Source organism: Procambarus clarkii, chromosome 27, assembly GCF_040958095.1.
Source record: "Procambarus clarkii isolate CNS0578487 chromosome 27, FALCON_Pclarkii_2.0, whole genome shotgun sequence".
NCBI classification, from domain to species: domain Eukaryota; kingdom Metazoa; phylum Arthropoda; class Malacostraca; order Decapoda; family Cambaridae; genus Procambarus; species Procambarus clarkii.
Genome location: NC_091176.1, coordinates 40,087,375 through 40,108,524, shown reverse-complemented (window position 1 = coordinate 40,108,524; position 21,150 = coordinate 40,087,375). Strand labels below are relative to the sequence as shown.

General features: G+C 43.0%; 1 protein-coding gene across 1 annotated transcript in view; it reads right to left on the bottom strand.

Annotated features, from left to right (window-relative positions):
- The window catches only part of LOC123751417 (baculoviral IAP repeat-containing protein 2-like), a 229,286-nt gene that overhangs the window by 163,215 nt on the left and 44,921 nt on the right, over window positions 1–21,150 (bottom strand). Inside the window, exon 5 of the mRNA XM_069332187.1 lies at window positions 19,657–19,887. Within this exon, the coding sequence (XP_069188288.1) occupies window positions 19,657–19,887 (231 nt within the window). The remainder of the gene's footprint in view (window positions 1–19,656; window positions 19,888–21,150) is intronic.

The window sequence follows — 21,150 nt, the reverse complement described above, 5'->3', positions numbered from 1 at the left end:
GACGAAAGGCTTGGTGATATCTGGAGAGGCGAGAATGGGGTTAGAACAGAGGAGGAATTTGAGTTGTTCAAAAGCAACGGTTTGCCGTATGGTCCAATTATACCGTTGCTTGGGACTGGTTAATAGAATTAGAGGTGTGGCGACTGTACTGAAATTCCTCACAAACCTACGGTAGTAAGAGGCAAGACCAAGGAAGCGCAGGAGCTGCTTCCTGGTGGTAGGCTGTGGATACTGTAGGATGGCTTGAGTGTGAGTCTAACGGAGCTATGCTGCCACTCCCAATAACATGACCCAGATAACGCACTTTACCTTTCGCGAAAGTGGACTTGCCCAGGTTGATGGTGAGGCCGGCTGTCAGGAGCTTGGAGAACAGACGTCGCAGCTGGAGCAGATGTTCACTCCAGGAGTTGGAGGCTACGACGATATCGTCCAGGTAGGCGTATGTGTTATCCAAGCCCTGGATGACACGGTTGACAGCTCTTTGAAAGGTGGCCGGGGCATTACATAGTCCGAAAGGAAGGCGTTCATATCTGAAAAGTCCAAAAGGAGTGATGAAGGCAGATATCTCTTTAGCGCGCTCCGTTAGACACACTTGATAGTACCCCTTAAGCAAGTCCACTTGGGACAAGTACTGGGCACTACCAATGGCATCAAGGATGTCATCTATCCTTGGCAAGGGGTAAGCATCCTTGACAGTGACAGAGTTCAGTTTTCGATAGTCAGTGCACAACCGCACCTTACCTTGGGGTTTGGGCACCAAGATACAAGGTGAGGCCCAGGGGGACTCACAAGGTGTAGCCAGTCCATGATCCAAGAGGTATTGCACCTCAGCACGCATGACTTCCTTCTTGCTCGGGCGGATTCGGTAGAAGGGTTGACGAATCGGCCGGGTGTCGGGGAGCAGTTGGATGTCGTGCTGGGTAACATTACACTCTTGGGGATCATCTCTGAACAACTCTTGATGTTCTCTGAAGATCTTGACGAGAGGTGCACTATGATTATCCTGAAAGTATTTGGGAAGATCATTAAGGATTTCGGAATTAGAAAGCGCTGACTCCTTGTCAGTGCTTTCGGGAGGAGAAGCTGGGAAGGTCTCACTGTGGATGTAGGGTTCTGTGAATGTGGAATAATTAGTCAAGACAGTGGGAGGAGTACCATTATATTGCTTCAGGAGGTTGACGTGGCACAGCTGGGTCTTCCGCCGCCTATCTGGAGTCTCTATCACATAATTATTATTATTCCTGCACTCTTTGACGCAGTAGGGTCCTGAAAATCTGTTTTGTAAAGGTGAACCTGGGATAGGGAAATAAGCAAGGACGAAGTCTCCCGGCTTGAATTTTCTTACTTTGCTGGTCTGGTCGTAATGAGTCTTCATTCTCACCTGGGCTTTCAATAGATTATCATGAGCAAAGCGGTGGACTCTCTCTAGAATGTGTTGAAGGTTTTGAAGAAACTGGGGCACATTCTGATGCTCACTGAAGGTGGCATCTCTGAGAGAGTCTTTGAAAGCCTTAAGGGGAGTACGGCACTTACGGCCGTAGAGCATCTCATAAGGAGATACTCCTAGGGACTCATTGGGGAGACTTCTGAAAATACACATTATAAGGTCAATCTGCTTATCCCAATCCTTCGAGGTTTCACTACAAAACTTTTTCAAGAGTGCTTTGATGGTCTGATGACTACGTTCAAGAGAACCCTGTGAAGCAGGATGATAGGGGCTGGACAATACCTGTTTGATGTTGAACTCCTCCAGTGTCCTTTTAAAGAGATCACTGGTGAAGTTGGTGCCACAGTCACTTTGAATCTCCCTGGGAAATCCGTATTGAGTGAAGATCTTCAGTAGATGTTTGATAACCGTAGCAGCCGTGATGTTCTTCACTGGAACTGCTATGGGAAATCTGGTGGTAGGACACAGGATGGTTAGGATGTAGGCGTTACCTGAACTGGTCCGAGGTAAAGGACCGACACAGTCTATTATGAGTCTGTGGAAAGGTTCCGCAGGCACCTGTATGGGAATCAGTGGTGCTCTGGGAATGGAGACGTTCGGTTTGCCTGCCATCTGACATGTATGACACTGTTTTACGTACTGTTTGACGTTATTTACCATACCTGGCCAGTAGTAGTCTTGGCGAATCCCATGGTAAGTCTTGTTGAAGCCGTAGTGGGAGAATGCTCCATGGGCCAGGTGTAGAATAGTGGGCCGCAGGCTGGTGGGAATCACAAGTTGTTCGGTGTTGGCCCAATCGTCCTCCTCCTTCAGTTTACTGGGTCTATATCTGCGGTAGAGCAAGTCGTTCTCTAGGAAGAACCCAGGAATACTGTCGGGTTGAGTCTCAGCCTGGAAAAACAATGGTGTTAAAGTAAGATCTTCCCTCTGCAACTTACGGAACTCCAACTTGGTCAGATGCGGGGGTAGTTTCTGAGGGTCTTGAGGGACAGCGGTAGCAGTAGAGTCAGCTGGCTGTGGACGTGCGGCTTGTGCACGGGTGGTCACGAGAACCGGAGGAGAAACATCATCACTCTCTTGAACCTCTGCTGGAACATACTCAAGAATAGGGTTACTTGGCACAGAGTTACACACCTGGGGTTTGTCCATGACGATCAGGTTGGTTGGTTGCAGGTCTTCTGCCAAGTCGTTGCCTAGGAGAAGTTGCACTCCAGGCATGGGAAAAGGCTTTTCCCTGACGGCGACTTGGACTTCCCCGTTCACGTAGGGACAATCCAGGTGGACTCTGGCGAGAGGGTATGGAGTAGTAGCAGTGAGGTCAGTGATGAAGACCGTTTCCCCGGTGTAGACTATGTTGGGCACAGCCGACTTCAAGATGATTGATTGTAGAGCCGCTGTGTCCCTCAAGATCTTCAATTTGAAACGTCCCTCCGGATTTGAACCGTTGGCAGAGACAGTTCCAGTATACAGGTGGTTACTGAAAAGAGAAAGATCATTAACATCAACACCAACATTCATCACAGGCTTACCGGACTTAGGAGGAGTTGGTTTGGGTCGTTGTTGGTCAGTGGTTCCCTTGTATTGAGACTTACCACACTTGTCTATGGTATGTCCATAGAGTCTACAATACTTGCAGTACAGTTGTGAACCAGCTTGATCGGGGCTCACCTTCTCGTAACTGTACCACGACTTCTTACTGGAGGATGGTTCAGGTGTCAGCCGGTGGATGAGGCTGTAAGTGTCAGCCGACTTAGCACACTTCAGGTAGTCGGTTTCTTCTTTATCTGCTAAGTAGAGGCGGACAGGAGGCGGCACACGTCTCAAGAATTCTTCAACAAGCATCAGGTTGACGAGTTCTGTAAAAGTTGAGACATGTGCTGCTTCCAGCCATTTCATGAAATACCTCCGTTTCGTGTTAGCAAACTCAAGGAAGGTAGTGGTACTTGCCTTCAGGTGGTCACGGAATTTCCTTCTATAACTTTCTGTGGAAAGTAGGTAGGCGTCCAACACTGCTTGTTTCAGAGTGTAGTAGTCATTCTCAGACGCCAAAGTACTGAGTGTGACTGCAGCTCTACCTGTAAGATGGACTCTGAGAAGTGTGGCCCATTGGTCGACAGGCCAACTGAGTTGATTAGCAAGGGTTTCAAAGGTGGTGAAAAAAACATCAACTTCTGCTTCTACAAAGGATGGCATTAACTTACTTGCATGTGATATATTAAAACTGACGGGAAGATTGGCAGTAGCTTGCTGGCGTTGAGTGAAGTGGGAAGTTTCCAAGGCGATTTCACGTTGACGACACTCTAGAGCCAGAGTTGCTTGTTGCTTGTCATGTTCGCGTTGTATTTCCAACTCGCGTTGTTTTGTTTCAAGCTGTACTCTCTCACGTTCATGGAGCAAGGCGACCTCACGTTCGTGGAGGGCGAGTCCACGTTCGTGTTCTTCTCTCCTCAAGGCAGCTTCGCGTTCTTGTTCTTCCCTTCGTATGGTAGCTGCTTCTCTTTGCTGCTCACGTTCAATCTTAGCCAGCTCTAGTTTAAGTTTCATCGTAGCCAAGTCAGTTTTCTCTGCAATATAGTAAGTTTCATGAGTTTCAGAGTCTATCTTACCTTGCTCTAAATAGTAATCCAGCAACAGGTTGTGTAGGTCATTTTTGTTGGCTTGGTAGGGAACTTCTAGTTGATACTCATGTGCAAGAGTTTATAGTTCAGTCCTCTTGGCACGACTTAAAGTCCCTATTTCACCTGCTGGATTTGCACGGAAAGTTTGGAGACGAAACATGGTGAAATTAGCAAATAAAGGTACACGAATGTTCAATAATGAAATGTCAGAAACAGGACAACGTGGCAACTGGTACCTATCCTGTGTGATCTTTAACAATTAACGTTAAGTGAAAGATATTAAATGATTAAATTAAATCAAGGGCGCAGGAAATCTTGTACCCGGTACTCATGTAAGAGAATAAGGGCAAGAAAATCCTACTAACAAATGAAACAAAGTTTCGAAAACAAATGAAACAGTTAAATGCTTCAAAAGTAAAATTGGTAGTCCAAGGATGTAGGCATACCTTGCCAAGTCTCTATAGGACATAAAGCAAGTTTTTCCCACTGAATTTAATATGATACTTACAGAATTAGCGAACTTTTGTGCTCTGAAAAAATAAGCTAATTCCCTACCGTTGTATGTATCATCATCTCTGACTGACGTGTAGGGGTGCGAGGTGTCAACTGGTGACGAGAACTGCTGCTGAGGTCCCAATTCAGCAACTAAAGTTCGAGCTAGAGGAACTATGGCCCTCTTTGTCCTCCTACAGTCAGATTGCAGAAGATTGGGTACTCTTGACCCGGGGCAGACCACAGTACCAGGGTACCAATATGATGATCTGTCAGAATGAGAAATATTCAAGGGACATAGATGGTAAATACGAGTAATAACATGGAGGGAGAGATGACCAATTAAGAGTATGACTGCGGCCTACAGTCACCACGTAATCCAAAGTTGTCTCACCTTCACTATATGTTACTCTCGTAATGCACAATACACCGCACCTTATAAAAAATGAAATTGAATGAAAAATAGTAAAGCTACGTTAACAAAGTTAAATACGCTTACCATAAATTACCACTTGGCACCAGTACCTGAGTGAGGCTCCTAGGACAGGCCCCCATATAACTTGTGACGGTAACGCGTTGGTGTTCGGCTGTTTAAGGCTAGGGGTATGGCCTCGTCACATAGTTATAAAAAAAATAGAAAAACTGGAACTTCGTCTGTGGTAAGGTAAGGAGAAGACACACAAAACACAAGTAAAACTTTAACAATGAAATTTTAATTACGTTAAATAAATCAAAACATGAAAATAATGCACAAACAAATATGTATAATAAAATCAATGAATCAAAATAATAAGAATACTTAAATGACACAATGAAAAGTTACGTTAAGGCAAAATAATAAGAAGTGCAATACAAAAGTTAAGTGGGAGGTGCTGGAATATTGGCTTAAAGCCACCACCTCTCTCAGTACACGCTAACGTCTAGCTGGGAGGAGTGCTGGCTACGAAAGCACGGAACATTCTGAGGACTGATGTTGGGGCGACCCCAGACATCAGGTAGTATTGGGGGCGAGTGCAGGTGCAGCCAGACCGGCGACCAATCAGCGGAGCCGTAGCGATCAACGGGTAGTTTGGTGGTTGGAGTTCGAACAGGTGGCTGGATGCATACGTTTCTGCTCACCCTGGCAAGCCTTGCTGGTGCTGGTGTTGTTGTCGTTGTTGGACATTTCTTCCATAGTCTTTTTATATAATTGTGAAGACGTAATTTTGGAGGGAAGAGCAGGCTCAATCTCTTGAAGGAGATTATCGTCACACTACTCAAACCTGAATCTAAATCATTTATATATATTATAAACAACAGAGGTCCCAGGACAGAGCCTTGAGGCACTCCACTTACAACATTTTCCCACTCTGACTTGATTCCATTTATACTAACTCTGTTTCCTTTGGTATAGCCATGCCCTAATCCAGCTTAATATAGCACCCCCAATACCATGAGACTCTATCTTTTTAATCAGTCTTTCATGTGGCACTGTATCAAAAGCTTTGCTAAAGTCAAGGTATACAACATCGCAATCCTTACCACTATCAACTGCCTCAACATGCTAGAATAAAAAGATAACAAATTTGTTAAACATGAACGGCCATTTATAAAACCATGTTGCGACTCAATTATTAATTTATGTTTTTCAAGATGAAGACGAATTTTATTTGCTATTATAGATTCGAGTAACTTTCCCACAATAGACGTTAGGCTAATTGGTCGATAGTTAGACGCAAGTGATCTATCTCCTTTCTTAAAAACTGGTATCACATTAGCAACTCTCCAAAACTCTGGCACTCTGCCTGACTCTATTGATTTATTAAATATGGTTGACAGTGGGTCACAAAGCTCCTCTTTGCATTCTTTAAGCACCCTAGCAAACACTTCATCCGGCCCTGGGGATTTGTTTGGTTTGAGTTTTACTATTTGTTTAAGAACATCCTCCCTGGTAACTGCTAAACTCGTCAACCTGTCCTCGTCCCCACCCACATAGACTTGTTCGGCTGAAGGCATTAATACAGACCACTTCACTAAAATGTCATATTTAACACAGACAGGCTGGACAACAGCTTCAAGCTCAACAAGCCACAATGTAACACAGACAATAGATGTGTTGTTCCTCCCATAGGATTATTAACCCATGAACCCGCTTAACCACTCAAGTTGTAAATGCTGAGTCATTCCTCTTGTTCACAATATACACAAGACCAATCCTCAATAAAATAAGGGGGGAGGGAGTAGGAAGGCTGACCTTTGACAAGGCGCCGCCGTCCTGTCCCTGTCGAAGCCACTGTAGATGGTGGCCCTTAGGTCAATTCATCATACGAGCCCTTCTCCTTCCATCATTCTGAATCATGCTCATCATACTAACCTGCACCCCCTCAATCCCCCCCCCCCATCATCATCACACAATCTGTGGCCAACATTTCTCGTTTCATTCAGATTTTCATCAAAATATGTCGAAGATTTCTCTTTGGGTTGTTTTAAGGGGCCTGACAGCCGAGTGGACAGCGCTTCGGATTCGTAATCCTGAGGTTCCGGGTTCGATCCCCAGTGGAGGCTGAAACAAATGGGCACTTTCTTTCACCCTGATGACCCTGTTTACCTATCAGTAAATAAGTACCTGGTAGTTAGACAGCTGCTATGGGCTGCTTCCTGGGGATGTGTAAGAAAAAGAAGGCCTGATCGAGGACCGGGCCGCGGGGGACGCTAAGCCCCGAAATCATCTCAAGATAACCTTAAGATTGCTGGCTAACTACTGGCATGGCTATTAACGCCACCACAAGCGCTCCTAATGACTTAACTAGCGGGTACACCTATGGCTGCCACCTGACAATCACCTCTAGATTTTCTCTAAATAACATAAAATATACAAAATAATAACGAATAACAACATAAAGTACACACCCCGAACAATCCTTCCTATATTATGATTGATTAATGATATCTGCAACACATTTATTTTTTTTTCACTGGTAATCAACATGACCCTTGCCAGGCGGCGGCTGGTCGACAACTGAGCCACACGTTAAGAAGCGGGACTCCCAGACGCGCCACTCACCCTTACTTCACCATAATATCTAAACTGTCAACCTCTAATACAGTTAAGCATCTGACCACCAGAGGCGCTAATGCTCCCCCTGTTATTACACCATCCATATAATGATTGTTCTCATTATTCATTGTTGCAACGTGTAAATACATTCATGTTCTGTAACAACAGTGTTGTTATATTATCATAGCAATATGGAAGTTGTAGTGAAGGACCTGGTGACTCTAGTGGGAGCCCTGAGGACAGAGTTGGACTCTCTGCGGGAGGAGGTGCGTCAGCTTAAAAAACAACGAGAAGTAACGAAGGAGGAGACCAGCAGTAAAGGGACCTCGTCTTGGAGAGTTGCGAAAGACAGGGGCCTTAAGAAGACTTTGATAAAGCCGCCTTCAAACGCCATAGCAACTTCAAATTCATTTGACGTTTTGGAGGACGAGTGCTGTGGAGAGACTGTGGATCGCGCAAAAGGGAAAGCAACGAAGAGAAAGGAAGCGCAGGCCCCTCAGAAAGTAAAGGAAGTACCTAAGCAAACATTAGTTGTGGGAGATTCCCAGATAAGGTATTTGGATAGAACGTTTTGTGCTAGAGATAGGGGGAACAGGTTAAGGGTTTGCTATCCCGGAGCTGGCATTGGTGATATTATAAACAACATGAATGATATTATGGCTGGTAATGGGAACAATCCCATTATTTGCATTAGCGTGGGAGGAAATGATGTTGGTCGAGTCAGGAGTGAGGAACTGATTCAGAGGTATAAAACAGCCATAGAGTTAGTTAGGAGCAAGGGAGGAATCCCGATCATATGTGGCATTCTTCCAAGAAAGGGAGTGGGAAATGAATGGATATCGAGGGCACTTGGTGTCAATTGCCGGCTGGAAAGATATTGCAAATCAAATGCAATATCTTTCATAGACAACTGGGAACACTTCTATGGAAGAAATGAAATGTATGCTCGTGATGGGGTGCATCTATCGAGAGCTGGGGTTGTTGCTGTTGCGAACTCGCTAGAAGAAGTGGTTAGAGGTGTTTGTTTGGGTTTAAACTGTTAGTAGATAGAGGTATGGGAATTGATTTGGAGGAAGGAGGTAATAAAAGTATGTGTTTGTGGGAGAAAGGAATTGGCAAAACGATCAGGGAAAGAGAAGGTCCGCAAAATAACAATTCACTTAGGGTATATTACACTAACAGTAGAAGTCTAAGAAATAAAATTAACGAATTAAATGCTCTTGTCTGCACAGAAAAAATAGATATTATTGCACTTACCGAAACGTGGATGAATGTAGAAAATAGAGAACTATTAGCTGAATATCAAATATATGGATTTAAACTATTTCACACAGATAGATATATTAGACGAGGAGGTGGAGTAGCCATATATGTTAGGGACAATTTGAAATGTAGTCTCAAAGAGGGAATCAAAACAGAGCCACACACAGAAACTATTTGGATAGAATTAAACGAAAAAGCTAATAATATTATAATAGGAGTAATATATAGGCCACCAAATTTAGACAGAATGGAAGCAAAGCATCTATGGGATGAAATATCTAGAGCATCTAGATCTAACAGTATTTATGTCATGGGTGACTTTAATTTTAGCGGAATAAACTGGTTGAACAAAACAGGGAATAGTGAAGCAGAAGATTTTCTAGAATTAATTGACGATTGCTTTCTTACGCAACACATTAAGGAACCAACACGGGAAAATAATATTTTAGATTTAGTGTTAACTAACAGGGAAACGCAAATTAATGACATCGAAATAGGGAGTGAGCTAGGGAGCAGTGATCACAAAGAAATCAGATTTAGCATAGAATGGAATAGACCAGTAGGAGAAAATTCTGTTAAAGTGCCAGATTTTCGAAAAGCTGATTTTAATAGCCTAAGAAATTTTTTGGGTCAAATTGATTGGAAAGGCTTGGGTATGGGGTGTGGGCCGGTCTTGGAGCGAGACATGAACCCAGCGATAGGTGACTTAAATGGGGATTTCGATGTGGATTCAATATATAACTTATTTAAGAATATTCTAAACAAAGCACAGGAACGTAGTATACCATACAAATTGAATAGATCGTATACTAATGACCCAAAGTGGATAACAAAGAATTTGAAGAACCTTATAGGTAAAAAGAGAGCTTGGTACAAAAGGATTAAAAATGGGGAGGTCACTTTAGAACAGGAATTCGTACAACTGGTTAGAAATGTTAAAAAAGAGATAAGGAAAGCAAAAAGAAACTATGAAGTTCGCATAGCAGGGCAAGCAAAGACAAATCCTAAAGGGTTTTTTCAGTTATATCGTACTAAGACTAGGGAAAGGATAGGTCCATTAAAAACTGAGACAGGTCAAATAACAGATAGTGATGAAGAGATGAGTAGTATTTTTAATAAATATTTTGTATCTGTATTTACTAAAGAGGAACTTAACAATATGCCTTCAGCCGAACAAGTCTATGTGGGTGGGGACGAGGACAGGTTGACGAGTTTAGCAGTTACCAGGGAGGATGTTCTTAAACAAATAGTAAAACTCAAACCAAACAAATCCCCAGGGCCGGATGAAGTGTTTGCTAGGGTGCTTAAAGAATGCAAAGAGGAGCTTTGTGACCCACTGTCAACCATATTTAATAAATCAATAGAGTCAGGCAGAGTGCCAGAGTTTTGGAAAGTTGCTAATGTGATACCAGTTTTTAAGAAAGGAGATAGATCACTTGCGTCTAACTATCGACCAATTAGCCTAACGTCTATTGTGGGAAAGTTACTCGAATCTATAATAGCAAATAAAATTCGTCTTCATCTTGAAAAACATAAATTAATAATTGAGTCGCAACATGGTTTTATAAATGGCCGTTCATGTTTAACAAATTTGTTATCTTTTTATTCTAGCATTGTTGAGGCAGTTGATAGTGGTAAGGATTGCGATGTTGTATACCTTGACTTTAGCAAAGCTTTTGATACAGTGCCACATGAAAGACTGATTAAAAAAATAGAGTCTCATGGTATTGGGGGCGCTATATTAAGCTGGATTAGGGCATGGCTATACCAAAGGAAACAGAGAGTTAGTATAAATGGAATCAAGTCAGAGTGGGAAAATGTTGTAAGTGGAGTGCCTCAAGGCTCTGTCCTGGGACCTCTGTTGTTTATAATATATATAAATGATTTAGATTCAGGTTTGAGTAGCAACATTTGCAAATTTGCCGATGATACGAAAATCGGTAGGGAAATTAATTCGGAGGAGGACTCACTATCACTTCAAGTTGATCTAGATAGGGTTTTGAAATGGTCAAAGGATTGGCAGATGCAGTTTAATGCTGATAAATGTAAAGTTCTGAGGTTAGGTAATGATGATAGAGTTACAAGATACGAGCTAGATGGTGTTGTGATTGCGAAGTCGGATTGCGAAAGGAATCTGGGAGTTATGATTAGTAAGAATTTAAAACAAAAGGATCAATGCATAAATGTTCGTAATAAGGCAAATCGGACACTTGGATTTATTAATCGCAGCGTTAGTAACAAGACACCTGGTGTGGTTCTCAAGCTATATCTTGCTCTAGTTAGGCCCCATTTAGATTATGCAGTTCAGTTTTGGTCGCCATATTATAGAATGGATATAAATTCACTTGAACGTGTCCAGCGTAGGATGACTAAGTTAATTCCCCAAATTAGAAATCTTTCATATGAAGAAAGATTAACAAAGCTTAAGTTGCATTCACTGGAAAGGCGAAGAGTTAGGGGTGACATGATAGAGGTTTACAAGTGGATGAATGGACATAACCGGGGGGATATTAATAGGGTATTAAAAGTATCAACACAGGACAGAACACGAAACAATGGATATAAATTGGATAAGTTTAGATTTAGGAAAGACTTGGGTAAATACTGGTTCAGTAACAGGGTTGTTGATTTGTGGAACCAATTGCCGCGTAACATTGTGGAGGTGGGGTCCCTCGATTGTTTCAAGCACGGGTTGGACAAGTATATGAGTGGGATTGGGTGGTTATAGAATAGGAGCTGCCTCGTATGGGCCAATAGGCCTTCTGCAGTTACCTTTGTTCTTATGTTCTTATGTTCTTAAATTTACCTCCCATAACACCGTTGTACCACTAATAAGTGTTGTGGGTGGAGTGCCTCGTGGCTCTGTCCTGGGACCTCTCTGTTTGCACGATACATCCCAGCAAACACTGTCCAACACAACATAAGAACATAAGAACATAAGAACAAAGGTAACTGCAGAAGGCCTATTGGCCCATACGAGGCAGCTCCTATTCTATAACCACCCAATCCCACTCATATACTTGTCCAACCCGTGCTTGAAACAATCGAGGGACCCCACCTCCACAATGTTACGCGGCAATTGGTTCCACAAATCAACAACCCTGTTACTGAACCAGTATTTACCCAAGTCTTTCCTAAATCTAAACTTATCCAATTTATATCCATTGTTTCGTGTTCTGTCCTGTGTTGATACTTTTAATACCCTATTAATATCCCCCCGGTTATGTCCATTCATCCACTTGTAAACCTCTATCATGTCACCCCTAACTCTTCGCCTTTCCAGTGAATGCAACTTAAGCTTTGTTAATCTTTCTTCATATGAAAGATTTCTAATTTGGGGAATTAACTTAGTCATCCTACGCTGGACACGTTCAAGTGAATTTATATCCATTCTATAATATGGCGACCAAAACTGAACTGCATAATCTAAATGGGGCCTAACTAGAGCAAGATATAGCTTGAGAACCACACCAGGTGTCTTGTTACTAACGCTGCGATTAATAAATCCAAGTGTCCGATTTGCCTTATTACGAACATTTATGCATTGATCCTTTTGTTTTAAATTCTTACTAATCATAACTCCCAGATCCCTTTCGCAATCCGACTTCGCAATCACAACACCATCTAGCTCGTATCTTGTAACTCTATCATCATTACCTAACCTCAGAACTTTACATTTATCAGCATTAAACTGCATCTGCCAATCCTTTGACCATTTCAAAACCCTATCTAGATCAACTTGAAGTGATAGTGAGTCCTCCTCCGAATTAATTTCCCACAACGACAGCGAACACTTACTGTCCAACACAACGACAGTGAACACTTACTGTCCAACACGACGACAGCGAACACTTACTGTCCAACACGACGACAGTGAACACTTACTGTCCAACACAACGACAGTGAACACTTACTGTCCAACACGACGACAGCGAACACTTACTGTCCAACACGACGACAGTGAACACTTACTGTCCAACACGACGACAGTGAACACTTACTGTCCAACACGACGACAGCGAACACTTACTGTCCAACACAACGACAGTGAACACTTACTGTCCAACACGACGACAGTGAACACTTACTGTCCAACACAACGACAGTGAACACTTACTGTCCAACACAACGACAGTGAACACTTACTGTCCAACACGACGACAGTGAACACTTACTGTCCAACACAACGACAGTGAACACTTACTGTCCAACACGACGACAGTGAACACTTACTGTCCAACACAACGACAGTGAACACTTACTGTCCAACACGACGACAGCGAACACTTACTGTCCAACACGACGACAGCGAACACTTACTGTCCAACACGACGACAGTGAACACTTACTGTCCAACACGACGACAGCGAACACTTACTGTCCAACACGACGACAGTGAACACTTACTGTCCAACACAACGACAGTGAACACTTACTGTCCAACACGACGACAGTGAACACTTACTGTCCAACACGACGACAGTGAACACTTACTGTCCAACACGACGACAGTGAACACTTACTGTCCAACACGACGACAGCGAACACTTACTGTCCAACACAACGACAGTGAACACTTACTGTCCAACACAACGACAGCGAACACTTACTGTCCAACACGACGACAGTGAACACTTACTGTCCAACACGACGACAGCGAACACTTACTGTCCAACACGACGACAGTGAACACTTACTGTCCAACACGACGACAGTGAACACTTACTGTCCAACACGACGACAGTGAACACTTACTGTCCAACACGACGACAGCGAACATTTTAGAATTCGCCCAAAATAAGACAAGATATAAAATGAAGTGGTTGGAATCAGCCAAAATCACCACCCTTACTTATTTTTCAACCTCATCTTGATGGAAAAGTTCTTTTGTCGTGTCCCTACTCCCATATGTCTTTACCTTTCAGACAAAGGAGAGACCAAACTTTACTAACTGCGCAGTTGGCCGACACCTATAATTTACTACACCGATCGTCATCAGACACCTCCCAGTAACTCTTGGTCCAGCCCTGCTAAAGTGAGTTCTGCTGATGTCAACTACTCACTCTACTGCCGCTACTGTAAGGTATATGGGTTCACAGTTGAAAGTGTACCAATCCCCACTGTAACACTAGCAGAGAGTCACATAAGCCCAAACCACCACCTCCTAAACCTCATAAGCCTGTTATGAATATTCATGTTCCAGCTTCTGATCTTTCTTTATTCCAGACACCTATATCCAGGAACGATCTTTGCCAATGGTGGAGATTCGGAGCGAAGGATTCAAGTACTCACCTAATTGTGCTTGCGGGGGTTGAGCTTTGGCTCTTTGGTCCCGCCTCTCAACTGTCAATCAACTGGTGTACAGATTCCTGAGCCTACTGGGCTCTATTATATCTACATTTGAAAATGTGTATGGAGTCAGCCTCCACCACATCACTTCCTAGTGCATTCCATTTATTAACTACTCTGACACTGAAAAAATTATTTCTAACGTCTCTGTGGCTCATCTGGGTACTAAGTTTCCACCTGTGTCCCCTTGTTCGTGTCCCACCCGTGCTGAAGAGTTTGTCTTTGAACATCTTGAGGGACAGAGCTGCTCTACAATCCATACTCCTCAAAGTAGCTGCACCCAACATCACCTACACAGGAGAAACCGTCCTCATCACCAACCTCACTGCAACCACTCCATACCCACTCGCTACAGTCCACCTTGATTGTTCTTTCATCCTTGGTGAGGTCCAAGTCGCCATAAGGGAGAAACCTTTCCCCATGCCAGGAATTCAACTTCTCCTGGGCAACGACTTGCCAGAAGATCAAGAACCCGTGAACCTCATTATCAGTAACAAACCACAGGTATGTGACTCTGCCACGGAAAACCCTGTTATGAAATACATTGTAGAGGAGGTACAACCGACCAACGAAAAAGAGGACATCTCCCAGCCAGTCATGGTGACGGCTCATCTCCAACCCGCAAGTAACTACAGCTGTCCCTCAAGATTCTCAGAGCCTCCCACCGAATCTCAATCCAGAAAGATGATTTAACCCTGACTCCTTTATTTTTTTCAGGCTATCCCTGGGTATTTCCTTAAAAACAGGCCGAAGCCGACAGAGAACCCTTTACAGCAGTCAAACGTGGTATATGTGTACACCTGCCACCACGAAGGATGTAACCTTCAATCTAAGTACAGTACTGTTGATAAGTATGACGTTGACCAAGCTGACGAGGCATTTGACATGTCATCTTCAATCAGGTGCCCTTAAAAATCACACGAGACAAGCCCATGACATCACCCTAACAAGAGAAATGTTGAATAAATACACTTGTATAATAGACAAAACCCAAGATGTAAGAAGATTACCATTTCTTGAAGCTGTCCACATAAAAATAGAACAACCCACCATAAATACCCAAATAAGTAGGTATTCACTCTACCCACCATGAGAGTAAGAGTAAGGTCGGAACGTGAAGATGCCAACATAGAAGACTGTAACATGCCACGCCCACTACACCTTATTATTCTTTGTATGTGCTTCGCCCCTTTTTTTCATTATCCTTTACATTTTTACAGCTCACTCTTCACCCCTTTATGCCTTACTCTTCACATATTTGTATGTACATATTTGAGTTCTTTAGAATATGTATACAGTAGAACATTCATAATGTTCCATGGAACTGTAATACATGTGTCAGTAATGTGTCCACAATAAATGTTTATTGTCGCAATATTACTTGTTGAAAATTCACTAAAAATACAATATAGACAGTTTCACACACTGTTTACACAGTAACACACTGCATTACACACTCAGTACTTGGGAAGTGAGTAATAATCAACAAAGCAGTCCATGGTACACAGCGCGACTTTGCTGTCATTGCACCAGGTACAGATAGTTTCGCTTCCTATTTCTTCATACTGTGTGCTTGCAAATAACGCACTCGTGTACACCCTTGGCTTTAGTACCTATAGGTGGTATGTAGCCAAGCTTGTGAAGCATAAAGTAGTCTTGAAAAGATTATAGGAAAAGATCAATTTGTAAGGTAGTCTTGAAAAGATTGCTTTGTAAGGTCCCTCACTGGAAGAGATTCAGTCACTCTGGAAGAGATCCAGTTATTCAGGAAGAGAGTCAGCCAATCTGGAAGAAATTCAGTTATTCCTGAAAATATCTATGGAAAACACCACCATAGAAGCCGCTAACACTGTTCATTTATATTACTTGTATCAGATGCATTATCACTGAAGCCAGAAAATGAATCATCTATAAAAGTTGGAGATGGCATGGGTGGAAAAGAGTGGAAGATTTCCTTCCTTAAGGAGGTAGGAACTACCAACTAGTCGACGTTAGCAGAATCGTTCTCCTCCTCTAACTTACTGGGTCTGAATCTGTGGTATAAAATCTGATTATCTTTAATCCTTAAACCGAACAATACATACATATACGGTGAGAGTAACTTTACCGAAGCCGCACAATACATACATATATGATTGAGGGTCTAGCACACGATTTTAAATGCCCTGCGAGGGATAGGAGCAGGTATAGTCTAGCCGCGGCCGATAGTAAACAGACGCCACCTAGAAAAAAAATAGTGGGTAACATATCTGGGTGTGAGAACCTCAGTTCTGAGTGAGCCACCAAGGCTGGCGCACGCAGCATGAGCTCACAGCACTGCTGTTGAGCTTGTGACCACAGCATCGCCTAAAAATGTCAAAATATATATGTACATGGTATTATTTAGCGATGATAGTATTGCAGAAGACCTCTGACTGTGATAAAAATGACCAGGATTCTGGTAATAGCAGGATTGTTGTGATAATTAGCGCTGTAGTGGGAGGAGTAATCTTGGTGGGGAGGGAGGTAGCATTGTCTGCTGACTGTGTGTGATCACCTTTTACTGTCTGGACTTACTATACCAGCTTAGTGGTTCACTATGGTGAACACAAATGTGGATACCTATATATAATGTGTGTGTATATAGTGTAATAACACCACAAACAGTATTGTTGGAGGAGAAATATTAGTGCATCTGGCCTTGAACCAGCGAGGGCGGCAGCCACCAGCTTACCGTGTGTGTAGCTACGTCTCTTATTGCCTGAACTCACCATACAAGCTTAGATGAACAGTTATGGTGAACAAAACATGTAGATAATTATATATAATGTCTGTATATAGTGAATAAAAGCAAAAACAGCATGGTGGGAGGAGAATGTTGGCGAGTGAGGAGAGGTGAGGAAGGGAGTGGCGGCCAGTGGCTGTCGGTGCAGATGTGGTGGCCACTCGTCATTATTTTTTGACTCCATTCTAATTTAGTGGTTCGTTATGGTGACCAAAACATGCAGATACTTATATATAACCTGTGTATATAGTGTAATAACAGGAAACTATTTATTTATTATTTTATGAACATAATTGAATCACTAATATGCACACCATAATTTTGAGTATAACGATGGTTCACACATTTTATTACATAAATATCACACTACACACTACTGAATAATATTACTGCAAAAAACTAAGAAAAAATCAATCGGAAACGAGGAGCAGACCTCGTCTGGCTTCTGCTCAGTCAACGCCTTTTTTTAGCCAGACTTCCCCGCCCTATTCCTGCCAAAATATGCCACCTATGATTTTTTAAATTTTTTCCTGTGATCAGGGAACACAAATGAACACTTTTATAAGATGAAAGAATGGTTTTTAATTATTTTTTGTTACGCCTGGCGGTGTTGCAGGCCAAAAAAGCCCTTAGCGGTTTAAGGGTTAACCCTTAAACTGCCCAATACTTCATATGAAGTGTCTAGTAACTGACGCGAAAGTGCTCACCACTTCATATGACGTTTTGGAGTACCGTACAACATTTAAAAGTCCCGCAGCTACATGGGGTTCACATCAGCTTCCTCAGGGCTCTAGTAACACTCCCCCATCTTGAAAAAAATGCCTGAGTCCCTCACTTGCCTTCTAGGACCTTAGTAAGGAAATGATGACCATTGCTTGCCAACATCACCATCTAGTGTCTGAACGTTTTGGGCAACCATACCATACACCAAGATAACCATACAAGACACTAAACTCTTAGCAACCGCAAATGAGTGATTACTATGTATATATTTGAGGTAAAATATGTGCTATGTGCAATTTTGAGATTTAGGCTTACAATATATGTATACATATATTATTATGAATAAGTATGTGGAGTGTCTGTATATCTATACTCGTATATCAATACACACTTATATTTTCAAAGTTATACATAATAGACCGTACCTTTGACACACAAATACAACCTGTTAGTATGAAAAACTAAACAAGTAAAGTGAGAAACATGAAAATAAATCAACAAAGTTATTCCCATGCGGCACCTCGACTCAATTTACCTAAAATTATGCAACGTCACCAGCTCACTACAGCTAAACCACAAGACCTAGACACTTTTTAATTGGATTTTTGTATATCCTGAAAGCTAATTAACAATGTCATAAGAAAAAAAATCTGAACTATTTTTTCTTGAGCACATGGGGAGTATGTGAGGTATTAACAGTTAGCAGCTTAAAGGTTTTAATGAGGAGGTCGGTAGTCATCTTTGTTATACTGTATATAATGTGATTAGGTCTTTGTTTTGGTTACGAGTTGTGCTTTGTGCTCCTTCACGAATTATTTCTTTTATTATTCTTTTCTCTTTTTTATGTTCACTGTGCATAGTTGGTTTGTAATATAATATTATTGGAGGTGTTGTGGTTTCTGTTCTAGGCTCAGGATTGTACCTGGTCCAGGTGTCATCTTATGTCGCGTTTATTTCTTGGTGAACAATGGATATAGCAACAAACACTTCAGTTAACTTTCAAACTCCCTACTCACGTTGTTCCATTCTGAACAGTGGGTAAAGGCTCGACGAATATAAGTGTTTAGAACACTGGCTTTGTGTCTTTGGGAGCACTCACTCCTACTGTTTAGGCATAATCCTATGTTGGTGGGCTTAGTATATACGCTACTGCTTAGAGATGCTCCTGTTAAATTGTGTGTTTATTTGTCTACTTATACTGAATCCTTTTAAAGTTTGTCCTTATCCGTCATTTGCATCAAACCTCATCCCTCCCACTTACCTGTTTGGCAGTGAGCTCTGCTAATCATGGACTGCTGTTACGTAGCTCATTTGGCTTCATAATAGTTATATGGCTGAAATAAAAAAGGCTTCACTTAAACAGAGCAGAAATTTATGAGAATGATGTTCAGAAATACCAAATAGTTATTTTATCTGCAGAAAACAATGTCTTACAGACAGGGTAAAAAAAAATTTAATGAAATGAAACATCATTTTCTTGGCGAGAGCCAGAGGCTCCCTGGAGCTATCCAGGCTGATATGGATGTATTAGATTTTGGCATCAGTGTGAATGGAGTTCTACTGAATTACAATCTCTCAGCAAAGGAAATTTTTTTGACCATCATTGTTTGCCGTGATCGCCAACATGGTATTTAGAAAAAGTTGATCTGCTGCTGACCTCTTGCTAAATCTCTCCACTAAGTGACATTAGACGCTGGATGAATCACAGATCAGCAGTGTTGTTGATCTAAATATAGCAGGTGCATCTGAGTGGGTCTGGATTAGTAAGCATCACACACTAGCCCCTATCAGTCACCATTCTGCAATATAAAAAAAAATCCCCCATGCTTTCCACATCACTTGTAATACAGGAAATATGGAGTGGATTAACAGGAATGAGAGAGGACCAAGTCAGAGAGAGAGAGCCGAGGGTCAAGGAAGTCTATGTTCCCTCTCTATTACAGGCCAAAACAAAAATTCATACCTTGGATTAATTTCCAACTGTGGCTGCAAAAGTGAGTATCTGGTCTCTTCGGGTACTGTGTAAATTGAGTGTGTACGAAGTGTCTTGCTGCACCCATCTCTTCCACAGTGATGACACATGGATGCGACTCCAGACGAGAAGTAGCCTTCACTCCCCAACATCGTCCAGCCAACACAGTTTTTAGCCAGTCCATCAATTCATTTGCTTGGGAACGACGAAGACTATTCTCAGCTGATAGTGTAAAAAAAATGGACACAATTTATATGGTATATGCAATAAAAACCCAGAGTTGAATGTAATGAAACGCCATTTTCTGGGTGAGACCTGGAGGCTCCCCGGAGCTTACTAGGCTGATATGCTAATGTCAGCCTTTGGCATCAGTCATGTGTATGGAGTTCTGTGGGCCTACCGGGGACCACGAGGCAGAACCTGGCCCCCTCAGAGAGGCATGGGGAGCAATGGCCTATAGAAACCCCCATGAGGTTGGAAGCATTCTGTGTCTGCCATCGACCAGGTCAGGCACCCAGAAAGGTAAGCATCCCAAAACAAACCCCTATTCTGGTGACATTATTGTCACCACAAGCCGAACAAGTGGATAGAACTCCCCCTAAAAGAAACGAGCATGACGTCACACGTCGCCGTGCCGCTTTCTGCACAGCTCCCCCCCCCCCCTCCCTGGGAAGGGGAAGGGGGGAGCCCCAGACCCTTACGTCGGTTATCCACCCTTCAGTTCTGAGGCTGGATGTCAAAACATGCAAAAAACTGACGACCATAGGGAGGGAGGGAGGGATGCCGGGGAGCCTCCGGGTTTCGCCCAGAAAATGGCATTTCATTACATTCAACACTGGCTTTCTGGGGAGCCCCTCCGGCTCCCCAAAGCTCCCCAGAGCTACTTACCAAACGACAAAAACATGAGGGACTTACCCCAGAGACAGTTGGCACTCACCCCTCGAAGCGAAGTCGAGACAACTGGCTGCAACCATCGACCCAAAGCAACACAGGCCTCGGATCATTGACCAAGTAGCGCGCTGCCAGGACCCTGTCCGACCGCCCAAAACTCCGCACCCGAATCTCGGCCCAAGACATGTTACCGAAGACGGCAGCAATGAGCAGAAAACTTACGAATGACGTGGCCACGGGGATAGACCGTAGGCTGGCTAGACCGAATAACCCCACAGACGACCTGGGAGATTCGAACCCTGGAAAAGGGAAGGAGGGAGACCGGATCAACCCAAAGCGAGTAACCCGACACAGAAGCCGTGGCGCGCAAATGACGGTGGAGAGCCGCAACCAGACAACACATGATGCACCCACAGCCTGACCAACCAAGCATCAACAACCCAAGGCCCCTCCGGAAAGCAGCCATCTCATTCTTTGCCAGAAAAGAAGTGGGACAAACTGCAAAAGTGCCGGTGCAAATCCTGATGCATTACGAGCAGAGCAAGTACGGCGTCGACCCATTGCAGATGAAGCCACCCCAGGTGGCACATGCAA